This window comes from Hippopotamus amphibius, chromosome 11 (assembly GCF_030028045.1).
Source record: "Hippopotamus amphibius kiboko isolate mHipAmp2 chromosome 11, mHipAmp2.hap2, whole genome shotgun sequence".
Taxonomy (NCBI): Eukaryota; Metazoa; Chordata; class Mammalia; order Artiodactyla; family Hippopotamidae; genus Hippopotamus; species Hippopotamus amphibius.
Genome location: NC_080196.1, coordinates 47,007,529 through 47,028,822, shown reverse-complemented (window position 1 = coordinate 47,028,822; position 21,294 = coordinate 47,007,529). Strand labels below are relative to the sequence as shown.

The 21,294-nt window shown below is 39.0% G+C and overlaps 1 protein-coding gene across 4 annotated transcripts in view; it reads right to left on the bottom strand.

Moving 5' to 3' along the window:
- PRIM2 (DNA primase subunit 2) overlaps window positions 1-21,294 on the bottom strand; it is a 318,962-nt gene that overhangs the window by 121,789 nt on the left and 175,879 nt on the right. For all 4 annotated transcript variants that reach the window (XM_057699483.1, XM_057699484.1, XM_057699487.1 and 1 more), the window contains exon 8: window positions 11,929-11,996. In XM_057699483.1, the coding sequence (XP_057555466.1) occupies window positions 11,929-11,996 (68 nt within the window). The remainder of the gene's footprint in view (window positions 1-11,928; window positions 11,997-21,294) is intronic.

The following is a 21,294-nucleotide window of genomic DNA, read 5'->3' as shown; positions in this document are numbered from 1 at the left end:
AATCACACTAGCCATACTTCAAGCACCCAACAGTCACAAATAGCTACTGGCTACTGGGTTGAACAGCGCAGATACAGAATATTTCTGTCATCACAGAAAGTTCTACTACACAGCACTAAACAAATTACTTTTTTAGCTGCTAATATATCACAGTAACTACCACAATGCTTTCTCAGGCTTTTTAAGAAAACTGTTTCCCATAGCATCATCATCATTTTGTACTTTGTTAGTGCTTTACACCTAACGGTGTAAAATAATGAATTTTCTTTATTAACTAGAAGACAATCAATATTTTAAAGAAACCCAAAAAGTGAAGTATAGGAAATTTTAAAACTACAAACAATGCAACTACTTGAAAAACATAAACAACCATAAACTTTGCTTTCCAGGAAGACTGACAGCATCCATAATTCATAAATCCCTAAGAAACCCTGGAGTCAGAGGGCTAACAGAAATCTGACATTTCTAGAGGGGACAAGTTGCAAGAACACTGTGATGTGCAGGGCTGTGTGCCCACAGAACCACATCCCTCTACTATGATTTCCATGATGTTGTGTGTCCCACAGAATCAGGAACCTTTACTACACTAACAGCCATCATAATTTACTATAATTACTTTAGTTAAGATTCTCTCTTTTCTGATCAACACTGAGTCCTGTAAGAGCAGAAATACATATCCCTAGAACATAACGCCAAGTGTGTTCTAGGTAGTTACCATAAAGTGTTAAATTAACAATAAATACAACAAACTCTCAGAATGCTAAAAGGTTTGTGACCATGTATTTACCTCCATAAGTCACAGTCACTATGTACAACCTTATTACAAAGTCTAATATTTACATAGGTATCTATTTGCCTTGGCGAGATGTCCAGTTGAAGAGACAGGAAAGACTTCCCTATTTTCTTTACATACCACTGAAAAGAAAATCAGTACTTCATATCTCTGTAAAAATCACTGTTAACCCCTTTTCCAACTTTAAAACATGTAAAGCTAACAAAGTGACCTGACTACAAAACCCCAGGGAAATTTAGTATTGTATATAAATTAAAGAGTGGTGGTGTACCTGAAAAAACTGATGAAAAGTGATGTTAAAAGCTGTTTTCTCATAAGAGCTCAGAAAAACAAACAGCAATGGATAACAAAATAACTGAAATTAAAAATACTCTAGATGCTATAAACAGCAGAACGAATAAGTGAGTTGGAAGATAGAATGGGGGAAATAACTGCCACAGAGCAGGAAAAAGAAAAAAGAAGAAAAAGAATAGAAGACAGTCTCAGAGACCTCAGTGATAACATTAAGTGTACCAACATTCAAATTACAGGCATCCCAGAAGAAGAAGAAAACAAGAAAGGGTCTGAGAAAATATTTGAAGAGGTTATAGTGGAAAACTTCCCCAACATGGGAAAGGAAATAATTAAGCAAGTCCAAGAAGCACAGAGAGTCCCATACAGAAAAAAACCCAAGGAGAAATACACCAAGACACATATTAATCAAACTAATGACAATTAAACACAAAGAAAAAATATTAAAAGCAGCAAGAGAAAAGCAACAAACAACATATAAGGGAAAACCCATAAGGATAACAGCTGACCTTTCTGAAGAAACTCTGCAGGCCAGAAGGGAGTGGCAGGATATACTGAAAGTCCTGAAAGAGAGAAATCTACAGCCAAGAATACTCTACGCAGCAACAATCTCATTCAGATTCAATGGAGAAATCAAAAACTTTTCAGACAAGCAAAAGTTAAGAGAATTCAGCACCACCAAACCAGCCTTACAAGTGCTAAAGGGACTTCTTCAAGTAGGAAACACAAGAAAAGGAAAACACCTACAAATACAAACCCAAAACAATTCAGAAAATGGTAATTGGAACACACATGTCAATAATCACTTTAAATGTAAATGGATTAAATGCTCCAACCAAAAGACACAGACTGGCTGAATGGATACAAAAACAAGACCCTTCTATATGCTGCCTACAAGAAACCCACTTCAGACCAAGGGATACATATAGACTGAAAGTAAAGGGATGGAAAAAGATATTCCATGCAAATGGAAGTCAAAAGAAAGCTGGAGTAGCAATACTCATATCCGACACATTAGACTTGAAAGTAAAGACTATTACAAGAGACAAGGAAGGACACTACCTAATGATCAAGGGATCCATTCAAGAAGAACATATCACAATGGTAAATATCTATGCCCCCAACACAGGAGCACCTCAATACATAAGGCAAATGATAACAGCTATAAAAGGGGACATCGACAGTAACACAATAATAGTGGGAGACTTGAACACCCCACTTACATCAATGGACAGATCATCCAAACAGAAAATAAATAAAGACACACAAGCTTTAAATGACACATTAGACCATCTTGACTTAATTGATATTTATAGGACATTCCATCCAAAAATGACAGACTACACTTTCTTCTCAAGTGCACACGGAACATTTTCCAGGATAGATCACATCTTGGGTCACAAATCAAACCTCGGCAAATTCAAGAAAATTGAAATCATATCAAGCATCTTCTCAGACCACAACGCCATGAGACTAGATATCAATTACAGGAAAAAAACTGCAAAAAATACAAACACATGGAGGCTAAACAATTCACTCTTAAACAACCAAGGAATCACTACAGAAATCAAAGAGGAAATCAAAAAATATCTAGAAACAAATGACAACGAAAACACAACAACCCAAAACCTATGGGACTCAGCAAAAGCAGGTCTAAGAGGGAAGTTTATAGCAATACAGTCCTACCTTAAGAAACAAGGAAATTACCGAATAAACAACCTAATCTTACACCTAAAACAACTAGAGAAAGAAGAACAAAGAAACCCTAAAGTGAGCAGAAGGAAAGAAATCTTAAACAGCAGAGCAGAAAGAAATGAAAAAGAAAGGAAGGAAACCACAGCAAAAATAAATAAAACTAAAAGCTGGTTCTTTGAGAAGATTAACAAAATTGATAAACCATTAGCCAGCCTCATCAAGAAAAAAAGGGAGAAGATGCAAATCAACAGAATTAGAAATGAAAAAGGAGAAGTCACAACGGACACCTCAGAAATACAAAACATCATGAGAGACTACTACAAGCAACTATATGCCAATAAATTGGATAATCTAGAAGAAATGGATACATTCTTAGAAAAATACAATCTTCCAAGACTGAACCAGGAAGAAATAGAAACCATGAACAGACCAATCACAAGTACGGAAATTGAGGCAGTGATTAAAAATCTCCCAACACACAAAAGCCCAGGACCAGATGGGTACACAGGCGAATTCTATCAAACATTTCGAGAGGAGCTAACACCTATCCTTCTCAAACTCTTCCAAAATATTGCAGAAGGCGGAACACTCCCAAACTCATTCTACGAGGCTACCATCACCCTGATACCAAAACCAGGCAAAGATGTCACAAAAAAAGAGAAAATTACAGCCCAATATCCCTGATGAACATAGATGCAAAAATCCTCAACAAAATACTAGCTAACAGACTCCAACAGCACATTAAAAAAATCATACACCATGATCAAGTGGGGTTTATCCCTGGGATGCAAGGATTCTTCAATATACACAAATCAATCAACGTGATACATCATATCAACAACTTGAAGGATAAAAACCATATGATCATCTCAAGAGATGCAGAAAAAGCTTTTGACAAAGTTCAACATCCATTTATAATAAAAGCTCTCCAGAAAATGGGCATAGAAGGAAATTACCTCAACATAATCAAAGCCATATATGAAAAACCAAAAGCCAACATCGTTCTCAATGGGGAAAAACTGGAAGAATTCCCTCTAAGAACAGGAACAAGACAAGGGTGTCCACTCTCACCATTATTATTCAACATAGTTTTGGAAGTTTTAGCCACAGCAATCAGAGAAGAAAAAGAAATAAAAAGAATCCAAATTGGAAAAGAAGAAGTAAAATTGTCACTCTTTGCAGATGACATGATATTATATATAGAAAACCCTAAAGACTCTACCAGAAAACTGCTAGCACTCATTGATGAGTTTAGTAAAGTAGCAGGATACAAAATGAATGCACAGAAATCTGTTGCATTCCTATACACTAACAACAGAAAAGCAGAAAGAGAAATTAAGGAAACTCTCCCATTCACCATGGCAACCAAAAGAATAAAATACCTAGGAATAAACCTGCCTAAGGAGGCAAAAGATCTGTATGCAGAAAACTTTAAGACATTGATGAAAGAAATCAAAGACGACACAAACAGATGGAGGGACACACCATGTTCCTGGATTGGAAGAATCAACATTGTGAAAATGACTGTACTACCCAAAGCAATTTACAGATTCAATGCAATCCCCATCAAATTACCAATAGCATTTTTCACAGAACTAGAGCAAGAAATCTTACGATTTGTATGGAAACGCAAAAGACCCCGAACAGCCAAAGCAATCTTGAGAAGGAAACATGGAGTTGGTGGAATCAGGCTTCCTGACTTCAAACTCTACTACAAGGCCATAGTGATCAAGACAGTATGGTACTGGCACAAAAATAGAAAGGAAGATCAATGGAATAGAATAGAGAACTCAGAGGTAAACCCAAACACATATGGGCACCTTATCTTTGACAAAGGAGGCAAGAATATACAATGGAAAAAAAGACAGCCTCTTCAATAAGTGGTGCTTGGAAAACTGGACAGCAACATGTAAAAGAATGAAATTAGAACACTTCCTAACACCCTACACAAAAATACACTCCAAATGGATTAAAGACCTAAATGCAAGGCCAGACACTATCAAACTCCTAGAGGAAAACATAGGCAGAACCCTCTATGACATCCATCAAAGCAAGATCCTTTTTGACCCACCTCCTAGAATCATGGAAATAAAATCAAGAATAAACAAATGGGACCTCATGAAACTTAAAAGCTTTTTGCACAGCGAAGGAAACCATAAACAAGACTAAAAGGCCACCCTCAGGATGGGAAAAAATAATTGCCTATGAAACAACGGACAAAGGATTAACCTCCAAAATATACAAGCAGCTCACGCAGCTTAATACCAAAAAAGCAAATAACCCAATCTACAAATGGATGGAAGAGCTAAATAGACATTTCTCCAAAGAAGACATACAGATGGCCAACACACACATGAAAAGATGCTCAACATCACTAATCATCAGAGAAATGCAAGTCAAAGCCACAATGAGGTATCACTTCACACCAGTCAGAATGGCCATCATCACAAAATCTGGAAACCACAAATGTTGGAGAGGGTGTGGAGAAAAGGGAACTCTCCTGCACTGTTGGTGGGAATGTAAGTTGGTACAGCCCACTATGGAAAACAGTTTGGCGGTTCCTTCAAAAACTACAAATAGAACTACCATATGATCCAGTAATCCCACTACTGGGCATATACCCAGAAAAAACCATAATCCCAAAAGAAACATGTACCATAATGTTTATTGCAGCACTGTTTACAATAGCCAGGACATGGAAGCAACCTAAATGCCCATCAGCAAATGAATGGATAAAGAAGATGTAGCATATATATATGCAATGGAATATTACTCAGGTATAAAAAGGAATGAGATGGAGCTATATGTAATGAGGTGGATAGACATAGAGTCTGTCATAGAGAGTGAAGTAAGTCAGAAAGAGAAAGACAAATATTGTATGCTAACTCATATATACAGAATCTAAAAATGGTACTGATGAACTCAGTGACAAGACAAGAATAAAAACGCAGATGCAGAGAATGGACTGGAGAACTCGAGGTCTGGCGGGGTGGGGGGTGAAGGGGAAGCTGAGATGAAGTGAGAGAGTAGCAGAGACATATATATACTACCAACTGTAAAATAGATAGCCAGTGGGAAGTTGTTGTATAACAAAGGGAGCTCAACTCGAGTATGGATGATGCCTTAGAGGACTGGGATGGGGAGGGTGGGGGGGGAGTCGAGGGAGGGAGGGAATATGGGGATATGTGTATAAATACAGATCACTGAACTTGGTGTACCCCCCCAAAAAATAATAAATAAATAAAATGAAAAATAAATAAATAAAAATAAAAACAAACAAACAAAAAGCTCTTTTCAACCCCTCAAGAGAAAATCCTCACTGTAATAGGCAGATCAATGGCCCTCCAAAGATGTTCACTCGTGAATATGTTAGATTATGTGGCAAAAAGGACTCTGCAGATATAATTAAGATTAAGGACCTTGAGCAGCTGCGATTATTCTGGGTATCCATGCAGGCAATCTAACCGCATGAGACTGTAAAAGCAGAAAGCTTTCTCAGAGTGGAGGCAGAGACGCAGCTGCAGAAGTCAGTTCTGACACATGAGAAGGACTGATGCACCACTGCTGGCTCAGAGAGGAAACCACATCTATTGAGCGGAGGACCACGTTAATGAGGCTCTCACTTCAGCCTTCACCTGGTGGGCATCCCAATCTATTAAATCTTTCCTACCACATGAACACCCAACAATTTTCTGATTTCAAAATGAGAACTAATTCAAAAAGAAAACACTGGAAACTATACCACCACGGATATTGGGAAAAGCTTTCTTATAGAGATTGCATTTCTGATATAAAATCCGTGTTAGCATATTCTTTGGAGGAATAAATAGAAAAGTGCACATATCAACCAAATATACTGTGTTAGGGGAAAAAATCTACAAAATAATTGTTGGTAATAATACCAACTGAAGGGAAAAAAAAATACCAACCGAAGGAAGATGCTTTCATTATTTTAAATGATTTTCAAACAAAGGTCAACATAAACATCTGCCTAGAAATTCAGGATGCATTACAAGTTAATCCATGTTGATACAGTTCAAGTATTTACTACAGGTAATGTTTCTCTTTGCTAGCTTCTCTTATCTTTATTTGATTTCTATTTTATTGTTAGGTTGAAATATGCTAATAAAAGCAGGAAAAATACTGTAACAAATACATGTTTCTGAAATTATTCTTTAATTTTTAATTAAAGAATTGGCAAAACAAATTTATTGGCAACACATTAAATGAGAACAATATTCACTTCATATCTTGAGGTGGAGAGGTGAAGGAGGAAGACACACTGTGGGGAAAGGCATTATTTTTAAAGGAAAGAAAATCATATATCACATGTAGATTGTGGGCTGCAAGTTCTCTTCTCCAGTCTCACCTATTTACACCTTGCATTTGTAAGTAATACAACAAATAAAAACAACAATCTTTAATGTAAACACCATTGGTAATCTAATACCTTTTTATAAACATTATCCCATAGGTACCAACATTAGGGTAGCAAAGACACATATACAATAAACTTCTACATTCACAGGAACATATCCCAAGGCCTTTATATATCTCCAAATCAGAAAATCAGTACACAATACAATTCACCCTAGGAAATGCAATGATGTGTGAGGATGTGTAAGGTCACCTTGACATGTGGACTCATTAGATGACGTATATAATGATATATGACTTGAGAAAAGCAGAAATTATAGCTTATACAAATTCTCTCTGGCATTGTGGAATTTAACATGAACTTCCTGAGGCTCCATCACTAAACTTTAAAATAGGGATACTGACAAAGCACTGTCTACCATCCTCACTGGGGTGTTTCGAGCATGAACTAAAAAGCCAGTTGGACAGTACTTTGTAAACTAGCCAGTTTGATTTCTTGGTCCCACGTCGTCCTCCCTCTTCCAAATACTTGCCCCTTCAATTATTTTCTCTTATACCCGTAAACCTCACTTCTCCCTGATGGATAAATCTGCTCATCTTCCCAGCCTTCAGGGAAAAATGAAACACTTACTACAACCATGACACTCGGGGCACAGCCCCCTTTCCTCCTTGCTCTGCCAAGAGCAGCCTACACTCCCCATATCCCTACAGCCTCGTTCCTTATTTCCTCCTCAACACCCCCTCCCCCCGGGACAGGCTTGCACCTGTACCACTGCAAGGTAGCAGCTGAGCCATCAGGGGCTCCCGCGCACCTAATCCAACTGACATGAGGTGATTCTCACCTGACTTCCCCACACATTTAACAGTGTTCACACTGCTTGCTGAAATCTTTTCCTTAGCTTCGTTGATGCCACCACCCCTTGCTGTGCTCCTGCTTCACTCGAGACTCCTCCCTGGTGTCTTTACTGGCTTCTAACTCATCTCTTCCCTCCTTCACTGCCCATCAGAGGTCACTTAAACACTGACTCCTATGGTTCTATTCAGGTCCATTTCCCCTTTTCTTATCACTCTATATTCTCTCCCTGAGTGATCTCAACCATCCCCCTGGTTTTAATCACCCCTATATAGAGGAGATTAGCCAATGTCTCTCTCTACTATTATACCTCACTCTCAACCGCGTCTATAGTCAGCTACTTACTACTAACCACCCCCCCAATATGCTCCACTCGCAACCGAACTTTAAAATGTCGGAACCCACTGAACCTACAATTCCATCAGCCAATTCACCCCCTTGTCTGCCTTTGCTCTCCTTCATGGTCAATGACAACATCCTCCCTGAAGTGAGATCAAAGTTCAGTCCAATCTGAGCAGCCACTGTGAGCCACCACTTGTGCTAGGGGGTGTGGAATCCAAACAACCACTTCACGGCCCCCATCCCTGAAGGAAAGGTACTTTATGTTTAATTCCACTCAAAAGGTTTACAAATGTATCGTGTTTAAGTGCCTCTATCTCCCAAATGAAATCAAAACTGTAAATTCCTTGAGAACAGAATGTGTGTCTTATTTTTTTAATCCCAAGCACATAATAGGCACTCAGTTACTAACGGATGCTACTAAGGAACAGCTCACATTTCTGTAAGAGACTGAAACAAAATGCTTCTCTGTGGTTAATTTAACTTTTAACTATATAATCAGGTTCAACTAAGAAAATCTGGACACATCACTGCTACCTTCTCAGAATGGCATATATTGTTAAGCAATATCCTAAATTATTGGGTTGGCAAGGTGTTATACTAATTCCCTTAGAATGTCTAAATCCTGCAAAATGACTTGAGAATTTCTCTGTATTGCTGCTTCAGTTTTTACGGATATTGGTGTCATCTCCCAAATTAGTTTTATTGACAAACTTAATTAAAATGCTACTCATCATTCCTCTTTGATCATTAGAGGCACTAAACAAAATTAGACCTAGTGATTTCAGTTTCAGCATCCTAATGTCCATCCCTTCTAGGTTATATTTAAACTATACAGTTCATGCAAATCAATGATGATTATTTTTTCCTAACAAGATTATCATTAGCATCTCTCAAACCAAACAGTATTCTTTCCCATTTTGAACTAAGCAAAAGGAAGGTAAAAGAAAAACATTACATTTAGACAGCCAAGAGATAATTCAATACGCTTGAAAGGCTTTCACAAGGTTACTCTGCAAAACAGGAAGTGTCAAACTATGTACATCAGCAGCCACCATACATACAGATGTCTCTGACATGGTAATAAAATGAGAAACCATTCAGTTTAATAATAATAATAATAATAATAAAAAGCAACATCAGTTGGTGCATATTACATGTAGCATTTAGCCCTGGTTGCCTAGCAACCAGCCATGAGTGAATTCCACAGAGAATGAAAGCCCTAAAAGAATGTACAGTCTGTGCAAGTTTCAAGGACTCAAGAAGACGTGTCAGTAGTTAATCTAAACTCTAGTCGACAAGGACCGCAATGGGGTGGAGGAAGAAGAATCCATCATTATCACATGGAATCAAGCATTGACTGGAGGTGAGATCCAGCCCTTCAGGCCTATGTCTTCTGAATCAGTGGTTTTATAGGGAAAAGAACTGTAACAATATGACTTATAAAGTATAAAAATTTTATGAAGAAAAAAACAACAAAATATCACTGGTATAACACGTATTCATTCATTCAACAAAACACATAATGAAGATCTATCATGAAAGGCACTCTGCAGCTCTGGAGCAGCTCATACTATAATGGAGAAATCAGACAAGGAAACAAGCAATTACAGTATCATAGGATCTGTAACATGGGGAACCATGCAGTATTATAGGAACACAAATAAAAACCTGAGATGGAGATGGGTTGGGGGAGGGAGGGTGAGAACCAAGTGGTCAGGGAGAGCTCATCACAGGAGACGAACAAGAACAAGCAACATCAGTCAAGTCACAGAAGTGGAGGAAGGAGAGAAGAGCGTTCTGGGCAGGAGGAAATTATCTGCAAAGGCACCAAGAAGAGCAAGGGTATGTCGCACTGGAGGAGCTTCAGGGCACCTGCTGGCAGGAGAAGTCAGGGTATCAGCACTGAGAGAAAGTCCAAAGAGCCAGGCCAGCTCCTTCTGGAAGGACCTCACCTGCCAGGTTGAGACGTTTTCACTTCATCCCGTAGGAAACTCGGGAGGCAGAATGCTTTTAAACCAAGAATAATATAATCACTGCAGCGGTGATGTGAAATATTTTAGAGAGGGCAAATTGGGCATAGATAAGAGGCCACCAGAGGGACATGCTCAGGAGGGAAAGGGAGGGGAGGGGGGCAGGGGAGTGCCTCACTAACGCAGAGCTCTCAGAAACGTAACAACTCTGTGCAGTATTCCCGCTACTCAGTCCCTCGAGAAGTTATTAGTCTGGACCCCACCCTCCCCAACTGGGGAGAAGGACAGGAGAGGAGGAAAAGGGGCAGCAGGGAGGCAGGGCAGGAGGGAAATGAAGAACACTGAAAGACACTGGAAATAAACGTCAGTGCCAATTTCTGAAGGAGCAGCAGCATTCCAGGTCTCAAAAGAATAAAAAGAAACCACAGAGGAAGACATAAGACTTGAAAATGCAGGTATGTTGGATAATGCAACATAATAAAAAAACTTGCAGAATAAAAGTTTGTAACAAATACAACGAAGAGTTACTATCCTTTATATCTAAAGTATATAAGATGAAATAATCAAGAGATGCTATCAATAAATGGGCAAAGATACAGATAATCCCGCCTCAAAATAAAAATGGATAATAAAATGTTTCAAGATCATTCTTAATAATAACATTGAAGGTACATGATACCAACAGCATCTCTAAGGCAAGCGTATTAAATTAGCAACAGTTTTGGCTGCCCTGTCTCGTTCAGGTACAGCAACATGAGGGATCTTGTATGAAAGTATAAGTAGAATAAGGTTTTTGAAAAAGAAATAAATATACTTAAATCTTTAAAATGGTTCATATGCTTTGACAAATTCTACTTCTGAAAACCTATGCTAAGGAAAGGATCAAAAATACAGATAAAGATTTACATATAGCATTTTTTATACCAGTGAAGACAATGAAAAATGGTCTAAATGCTCCCCAAAAAGCAATAAATACACTATAGGACAGCCATACAAGAAAATATCATATAATCATGAAAAATTATGTTTTTGGAGAGGTTTTAATAACAAAAAAATGAAAAAATAGCAAATTATATAAAAGTATAATTTCAACACTGAGTTTTAAAATAACACAAAGGAAGGAAGTATTATTTCTGACAGGTTTTTCCTCCTCCTTTCCTGTATTTTCTGAGTTTGTTTTTTAAATAATGAGAATAAATTATTTTTGTATTTAGAAAACAAATATAACTCTTTTCAGCTACCCCCAATAAAATATGTGCAGGTTCCCAAAGTTTGCCTTAGCCTCACAATTAAGTAAGAGCTCATTCCTCTGAGATTTTTCTGAAGTCAGTCATCAATACTCATTTTAACTTAAACTTATCAACCAGTTCTACACACTTCTACAGAATTAAAAGAGCTTTCTACAGTCCCCTGAAGTCAAGTGTAACAAGCGCATTGCACTAAGAACTTCAACTTAAATCACAGTATTAAAGAGAAAAAAAAAACCAAAACAGAACAGAAAAGGAAAACAGAAAACCTCATCGAAGGTGCTTTCACCCCGCTGGTGTACTTTACCCACTGTGACGCAGGTGGATTTACCAGCGTGACAGGCTGGGCCTTTGTGTTACCTGAGATGGTTGAGCAGAGGCTGGAGTCTCTCATCCGACTGCACGGCAGGCAAGGATCTGGCGGTTAACTGAAAGCAGAGAAGAGGGTGAGTAACCAAGGCAAAAGCCTCAGATTGAACTCCTCTGATTACTATATGCAAAATGGGGACCCAGAGAGTGAATGAGAGGGGTTTCCTAAAACATAAGGACACTGTTCTTTTTTTTAATCAAATAATCCGTCCTGTGATTAAAGCTAACCATATGACCCTAAGGTTTACAGAGTATGTCCCTGAGTTTGGAAGTAAAGAAAAAGGAGGCAAAAGAAAGAATAAGAGGGGAGTATGTACCTGATTTCATGAAAAAGCTTCTAGTCATGAAAACATTATCTTCACAAATTAAAATGGAAAAACTCCTAAATTTATAGCAACCAACCTTGTAGCACTGAATTCTGGGATGGTGAAGAAACTGGGGAGAGAGACTTTCATTTATAGCTAAGTCACTGTGAAACTGGTTACATGTGAAGTGTATGTACACACGAACACACACACAACACACTCCATTTTGACAATATGTTACTATAAGAAACCAAGAGTATCATCTCTTTCTTTCTTTCTCTGGCTGAGTTGGGTTTTTGTTGCTGCACGCAGGCTTTCTCTAGTTGTGGCAAGTGGGGGGCTTTATTGCAGTGCACAGGCTTCTCACTGCAGTGGCTTCTCTTGTTGTGGAGCACGGGCTCTAGGCTCGCAGGCTCAGTAGTTGTGGTGCATGGGCTCAGTAGTTGTGGCTCACGGGCTTTAGAGTGAAGGCTCAGTGGTTGTGGCATGAGGGCTTAGTTGCTCCACGGCATGTGCGATCTTCCCGGCCCAGGGATCGAACCCGTGTCCCCTGCATTGGCAGGCGGATTCTTCATCACTGTGCCACCAGGGAAGTCCCCCAAGAATATCTTATAAACATACCAAGGCAACTCAAAGTATTTAACATTTAAATATGACCCCCAATTCATCTAGGAAAAAAAAGGTAAGAGCCAAAGCCTTATTCCTAAATTCTGTGTATCAGGTTGACAGTATATCATGAAAATGTGAGCCTCTGATATATTTTAGTGCAATAATATTAAAATCATATGTTTATGTAATATCTCTCTATTTCTCTCTTTTCTTGAAAAAGCCCTCTTATGCTATAGTAATTTGAAACAAAGAAATTAAAAACATTCATGCAAAGTAATTAGATAACTTGAAGTCACCTAAATAAAACACCAAAACAAAAGTAACAGCTTTCTTCTGGATTCAAGTATATCAAATACATAGTTCTTATATTCTGCTAATAAATCATTTGATAATTCACAAAAGAGAAATTTCTTAAGACTAAAAAAGAAACTGAAGGATATCCTTTGGTTTTATATAGGGTATCCTGTCTCTATTTTGTTAATTAAAAGTAATTCATCAATTAATTTAATTCATCAAACCTAATTTTCAACATTATGTAAATAAAACTATCACTTTAAAAACATATAGTAAATACTATATTTGTGAAAAAATGTTGACCAAAATGCCAAATATGAAGTTATTTTTATTAAATGACATCCAGTAATAATGGAAACACTCCCAATTTTGTGAGTCAATATATGTGAACAGCTATTAACTTAAACTAAAATAAAGTGAGACAGTCTGCTGCAATTTTAGTCCAACCAAAAGATTCTCAGTATCCTAAGAAATGTTAAGTCTAGTAGTTCATGACATATAAAATGTTATCAAGGTTTTATAAACAAAACACTTTACTAAACCCTATATTTGCTAATGTCAAGTCCCTTTATAAAATGTCATTTTCATTGTTCAAGAGGTTTCATGGCTCAGAACCACACCTATGCTCTAAAAAGATTAAAATAATTTATCTAGATATTTCAAAAGTCAATCCTCTGAAAACAGATGGAGCAGACTAGGAGTTGCTTCTGTCAATCTATATAGCATGATTTCTAATCAATCCATGTTTTCTAAGCGAAAGCAAGCAAACAGAAACATCAGCAAAATATTTCTAAATGTCTCTTCATTCCACGTAGGAAGTACTTCTCAATTGTACTCCTATCTCCATCTGAGCCTTCGTTTCCTTTGTGTTGAACTATGGATACAGGCATCTTCACTCACTACTGTTTCTCCCTCGGTTCTTGTCTTTCTACACCAAGGCACAGTGAAATTTTCAAAATGAAAGTTACCCACTCCCCTAATTAAAGCCACTTAAAATTCCCTCAGGCTCTCAGACTAACAGCATCACACAAACTCTTTCATCAGACAGCTTCTTAAAATTCTCCTCTTGGGCCGAACTGCTGTGTCCTCCTCATGGCACAGGACACAGCTCAGCCGTCTCCACCAGACGCGGTAAAATGGACCACTGCTCCAGTTTCTGGAATACATATGTTCAACGACTGATTTCCTCCCCATCCCTTCCTGACCCCCACATTTCAAGATTGAATCACTGACAAGAATAATTCCTGGGCTTCCCTGATGGCACAGTGGTTAAGAATCTGCCTGCCAATGCAGGGGACATGGGTTGAATCCCTGGTCCAGGAAAATCATACATGCCGCGGAGCAACTAAGCCCAAGCACCACAACTACTGAGCCTGCGCTCTAGAGCCCGCGAGCCACAACTATTGAGCCCACGTGACACAACTACTGAAGCCTGCATGCCTAGAGCCCATGGCTGGCAACAAGAGAAGCCACCGCAATAAGAAGCCCGCGTACCACAACGAAGAGTAGCCCCCGCTCTCTGCAACAACAGAAAGCCACCCACAGCAATGACCAGAAGACCCAACACAGCCAATAAATTAAAATAAATAAATATTACTTTTTAAAAATAAATAAATAATAATTCCTAAAACAAGAGTCAATGCTCGTAGTAAAATTATCTCCAGGAAGATTTTTGAGTTTTCCAAAGTTTCTGCTTCCAATTTGTAAAACAATTAGCATTTTCGAAAAGAGCACACACCTCTTCATCCTAAGAAGATGAGGAATAAAGCTGCCCCAAAGCTCCGTCTGCTGACCGTTTGCTGACAGAATGTAGACTTCATTTTAGGGACAGCTGGCTCTATCATTTCTTCTGGAATTTCTCTCTGAGCCCAAGTAGCTACTACTACATCCACTGAGCTATGAGGGGCCAAAAACTTGCAATGTGTAATCCCATTAATTGATGAAAATAAAAGTATATCTAGGTTCATTTGTGTTATATTTTAGATTCCACATATAACTATATTCAATATCCTATGATAAACCATAATGGAAAAACAATTTTTTTAAAGAATGTATTAAAAAAAATAGAATGTATGTATATGTGTAACTGAATCACTCTGCTGTATGAGAGAAATTAACACATTATAAATCAACTAGACTTTAATAAAAAAATTGACAACTATAAGAAAAAGTATCTCTATATACTTTTCATAGTTAAAGCTTTTCAAATTCCTGCTTTGAACAAAAGTAAATCTAAATCAAAACTAATAAATCACAATTGTCAGCCTTCCAAGAAAGCAATACACAATCATAACAAGATTTTCAGCATTAAAGACCTTCCTCTACAACCTGAAATGAGTATTTGTCTAGCTTAAACAGACTTTGGTTTCCACATGTCTTAGTTGTTTGTTGCTTTGATAAAAAATACAACAATGTCCTTGACACACAAATCACCAACAATGAAAGAGAAAGAATATCTATCAGAATTTACATCTGCAAAGCCTAAATGGGGTATCTGAGTTAGGGCTCCTTCATGGGCACCATAATAAAAGTTGGCATAACGTATCCTATTTCTTATTGTTGAGAGGTCAGAGGTGAGCTCTTAAGATGTCTTTTCATTATTAAGAATACATCTAGCACAATGAATTAATCAGTGTAAGGTCTGTGCTACTTTTCGGCAAGTGTTATGATAAACTACTCATTCTTAAATAAAATTCATTTCAAAGATTACTATCATTGAGTAAATCTTGCATTTTGCCATATATTTGGGAAGAAAAAATAATAAAGCATTTCATCAACTAACAACTCTCCTTTTAAGGACATTAAATACCACACAGATTCAAAGGCATGAAAGGTAAAAGCAAGACTGGAGGTGTCTGGTCTACCTCGTCATTTCCTCCTGAGGAAGCAGGGTCCTCAGGTCCAAGCACAAGGTGCTGCACACAGAGACCAGGACTGTGTGAGACCAGAATCCATGGGACAGGCACCTGCCACTGCACAAGCCACAGGGAAGCCAGTCGGAGCCTGGTAAAGAGCCATCCTGTGCTGTTTATATAACAATGCTGAAACTAAAGTGCTGGGCTAAACACTTTTTGAGGTACCACTACTAGCTCTTATGGGTTGCAGTTTCTGGTGGATAAGTCATTTTGAAAAGGAGTCCAAAATATTTATCTCGAAACACTCCTACCCCAAAAGAACATAAAGTTTTAAAAACACTGAAACCCAAATATTAATTAGAAGATTAATCTACTCAAGGATGGAAAACCCTGGCTGTAGAGCATGCTGGGTTCTGAGATCTTTTCAATAGTAAGCCAAACACAGAAAACAGCGTTTAGACTTTCTGCTGAAATTAGATCAGTATGGAAAAAGTAACTTTTAGAATTATGATCCAGGAGGTCAGTACATGGGTGTTTGTTACATTATTTTGCGTGCATTTGTGTGTGAAGTAGTTCAGGGGAGGGAGGGAGAGAAGAAGGATTTTCTCAAAGGGAGAGAAATGGCTTGGAGGAGGGTGATTCAGGGATCCAAGGTGTAGGAGGCAGCAGCAAGGAGAAAAACAAATATCGTGTATAAACGCACACTTGTGGAATCTAGAGAAATGGTACAGATGAACTGCTTTGCGAGGCAGAAATAGAGACACAGATGTAGAGAACAAACGTATGGGATACCAAAGGGGGAAGGGGAGGGGTCAGATGAACTGGCAGATTGGGAGTAACATACATACGCTAATATGTATAAAATAAATAACGAGAACCTGCTGTATAGCACAGGGAACTGTACTTCACTTCACTGTACAACAGAAACTAACACAACATTGTAAAACAGCATACCCCAATAAAATCAGGGGAGAAAAAAAAGGAAAAAATGAGGAATCGTCCGCATAACTTCATGCCCATCACAGAAGCAGGAGTGACAGAGGACATCAGGAGGGCAGGCTGTTCTATTAATTGCAAGATAATGGCCACAGGAAGAGGAGGATCTGGAGAGGAAAGCAAATTCCTAGTTTTAGGCATGCTGAACTGAGGTGCTTTATCCAAGAGGCAACAGAACAAATATGGATCTAGAGTCCAGGAGAGGGTATGCAGCTGAGGATGCAGATTTAGACGTGATCAGCGAGCAAGTAGCAGGTATGCCGCAGACAGGCTGGGTTTCCCAGGGAGCATGCATAAGGCAGGGATGTCACTGGTAGTGCTGGTTAGAGTTCAGGGTTCAAGCCCCACCCAAGGGAGAACAGGACCCCTGCAAGGTCTGCCCTGGAGACTGCCGGGGGTGTGCTTCCCCACTGGCAGGGAGAGGAATGAGGAATTCTGTCAGTTGACCTAAAAGCTGCATAATACTGATTTTATGCAATTACAGGTTTGTGGAGGCAGGGAGGGAGGGAAGGAGGGAGAGAAAGGGTGAAGAAGGGAGAGAATGAGAATACAACCAGCGACTCCTCTAATTTAACTCTTTACTCACACTTGGAACAACATTGAAAACTATGTTCCCTGGGGAAAGTACTCTGCCTCCAGCTGTGAGGCTGATGGTTGCTCTTAAAATCCTAAAGAAGAGTCTGCTGCCAGCCAGTGGCAACTGTGAAGCTGAATTTGTGAACAGGGCCTATAGAAAGAAAGAAAACTTTTTCATGATTTCCCTCTTCAGATGATGGGCATAGAGGGAGGAAACCAGAATACACAAGGAGTTAAGCATGTAAGTGGACACGGAAAACGGCCGCTAAGAGTCAGCAGACGTGGAAAACAAGGGTGACGCAGTCAGTTGAAAATGAAGAACAAGAGGGTGGCTCCATTTGAAAATAATAAATCCCTTCTCTCTGAACTGTTCACCCAACACTGGCTAAATTAAAACACATAAAAATGACAGGAAAACAAGGCTCACTTGGAAAATACTGCTACATTTTTTTCTCTGGTGTTTTCACCCTCTACCACTCACTTCAGCCTCCTTACAAACCCAGCAAGAATGACCATGTGCACGCCTATCAAAGCAGTGCCTTAAAAGAGACCCAAGACAGGTGAGGAGCGCGAGGCAGACCCTTTGTTTCATATACTCTTCTTCCACTCGAAGCAGAATACACTATCCCGGTGATGTTAGCACAGGAAGTTCACACATTCGCAATAACAAAGAGACCAAATTTAGGTAGTTTTTCTCCTGGTTTGGGTTTTTTTACTTTTTATTTTAAATAGATTTTATTTTTCGGAACAGTTTTAGGTTCACAGCAAAAGTAAGAGGGAAGTACAAGGTTTCCCATACACCCTCTGCCCCCCACATGCAGAGCCTCCCCAGCTCCCCCCCGGAAGTGGCACGTTTATTACAATTGATGAACCTACACTATCACATCATCACCCAGAGTTTACCTAGGGTCACACAGGGTTCAGTTTTGCTACTGTACATTCTATGGGTGTGGACAAAGACATGAGGACATTTACCCACTGCTGTAGTATCATACAGAACAGTCTCACTGCCCTAAAATCTTGTGCTCCACCCACCCATCCTTTCCTCCCTCCTAATTTCTGGTAACCACTGATCTTTTTACTGTCTCCCTAGTTCTGCCTTCTCTAGAACGTCACATGGTTGGAATCCTACAGGATGTAGCCCTTTTAGACTGGCTTCTTTCACTCAGTAATGAGCACTGAAGCTTCCTCCATGTTTTTGATGCCTTGATAGCTCATTTCACCTGGATGTACTGGTTTATTTTTCCATTCACCACCTGAAGGACATCTTGGTTGCTTCCAAGTTCTGGCAGTTATGAATAAAGCTGCTATAAACATCAATGTGCAGGTTTTTGTGTGGACGCCAAGCTTCTGATAGGTTTTTTTTGTTTGTTTTTAAACGAAAAACAGGGAATGCTTCTCAAAATGTCTTTACACTCTCCTCCCTTCACACAGGATCTAAGATGTCTCCTCCTGTACCTCCTAACTCCGGGGAGTATCAACTCAACCTCGAGCACACCAAGCCTTTACCAACCCTCTTCTACTAAATTGAAGATGCACAGATTATGCTTATGCATATATTCTAAGAGACACACTATTTATAGGTCGAGAAAATAACCTTTGAAACCAAAAGGCAACAATTTATTTAAACGGAAACCTCACAGTAACAAAAAGATACAGTTCTAGAGAGAACAGGATGTTCCACAGAATGCTCTCTTTTATTACTGGGATCCAGGCAGATGTCAAGTAAAATTCACTTTTACAAGCAGCTGCCCTTTTAACTTCATTGATTTTAACAACGGAAAACCCTGCTTCTTTCTGAACTGCATTTTATTATAATAGCAATGGATCCCAGTCACAAATCCCAAACAGTGAGAGTCCACCTTACATTCCTCCTGCTCCTGGAAACCAATGTGCTCCTCGGTTTCATGTTCAGACGCCTACAGCACTTTCTGGTCTTCCTTGGGCTCAGACACAGCATCTCACTGGATCTTCACAACAGAGCTGGTTTCATCCATGCAGTGCTTCGGCACATGGACCTTTCTCTACCAGCTGCCCACAAACATGATATCCAATACGTGGTCTCTAAACACCAGCCAACAACCTTGTCAAGCAAAATGGATAGATTCCACTTGAGCTCTAAACATTCCCAAGTAGTTTAATTTCCACAGAATATTAAACAGTGCAGAGTTAACCAGATATTTCCAGTTCAGGAGTCTGGATGATATGAAGAAGTGAGAGAATAAACCTGGGAACAGGGCAAGCAGACATCCCAGGGCTGATTTCTGATCATGAAACCTATGGTGTGAAAGGAAGCTTGTTATTCAAAGGCTAAGCTAAGCACTTTACCAATGCTCCACATCATTTAAAAATGTAAAACAATTGTTCGAGCAAGGGGAAAAGCAATGAAGAGATATGCAGTGCTAAGCGTGCACGGATCGCTGAATTTTCTCCCTCACAGTGAAACACCCATAAAATCATTTTATTTCTAAAATACTCTGATAATTTGAGTACCAAGTTCTTAAGGTACTATAGCAAGCAGTTTCGCAACGAGAATTCTCACAAGCAAAACAAAGATCTGGCAAGTGGAATTCAACATGTCTTATTTTTCATATTGGCACCCAAGAGATTGAATTCTCGATCTTCTGTTTGCCCTCTTAAAGGACTGCTCTTTTGCGTGGGAACAAGAGTGGCAGCAACACAGCCCGCATCCCTCGTGTTTCTGCTACACACACAGCATTCTGCTGGGAGTTCTACACAGACCCCAATCCTACAACATTCTCTAAAAGAGTTATCACCGCCGCGGCATCTCAGGGGCTTTGAGAACTATTCAGCCAAAGGCACCAGGTAACCAGTGACCTTTATGCCTTAATCTTAGTCTCTTGTATTTACCTTAAAAATTCATCCCACATCTGTACTTGATTCTAGAACGTCCTTCTTAGTTTTATTATAAAAATGTTTATTTTACCATTGAGTAAAACAGCACCCTTTTGCTATATGTACCTTATATATGCTCTAGGATATATAATCCCATAGATTTGGCCACCTTACAGTTTTAGAAACCACACGACCACGCTTTTACTCCTTACGGCCCCTCTGAAAGCAGTCTCTGCAGGTACACTTGGGATGGGGGTATCAGCTGAGATGATCCTGGCGTCTGCTGCATTTCACTGGCCAAGTCCCGTGTCATTTCACGTTAACCATCACAATTACAGCGGGACACACTGGACACTGCTTTCTGCCGCACGTGCAAGGATTCTACACATCACTTAAATTCCAAGATTTTCCATTCATTTAATAAATTTGTGAGGCAATAACTTAAGTTCTAATGTTCCTTATTCATTATGATATTTTCATTCATCATTTTTGTCTCCCAAAACACCTCTACTATGTTTACCTAAATTTACATTTGTCAACTTATTTAATGTAAGAAGTATACGTATCTGGCTTTTCCAGAATGAAACTATTCCTTTTCTACTCGTTGTAAGCATGAATGTTGAGCAGAATCTTATTATGCAGAAGTTTCTCATAAAGCTTCCTAAATGTGCACATAAATTCTACAATATGCAATGGAGTTGCCAAATGCTTCTACAGGCTTCTAGTAAATGTTTGAAAGACGGCCTGGACAGAAGAGCAGCCTTCACAGGGCATGTTGTTTATCTTCTTTAAGTGGATACTCCACGATTCTTTAACTTCCCACTGAGTCCATTTCCTGTTATCAATGTCAGACACAAGCTGCCCCT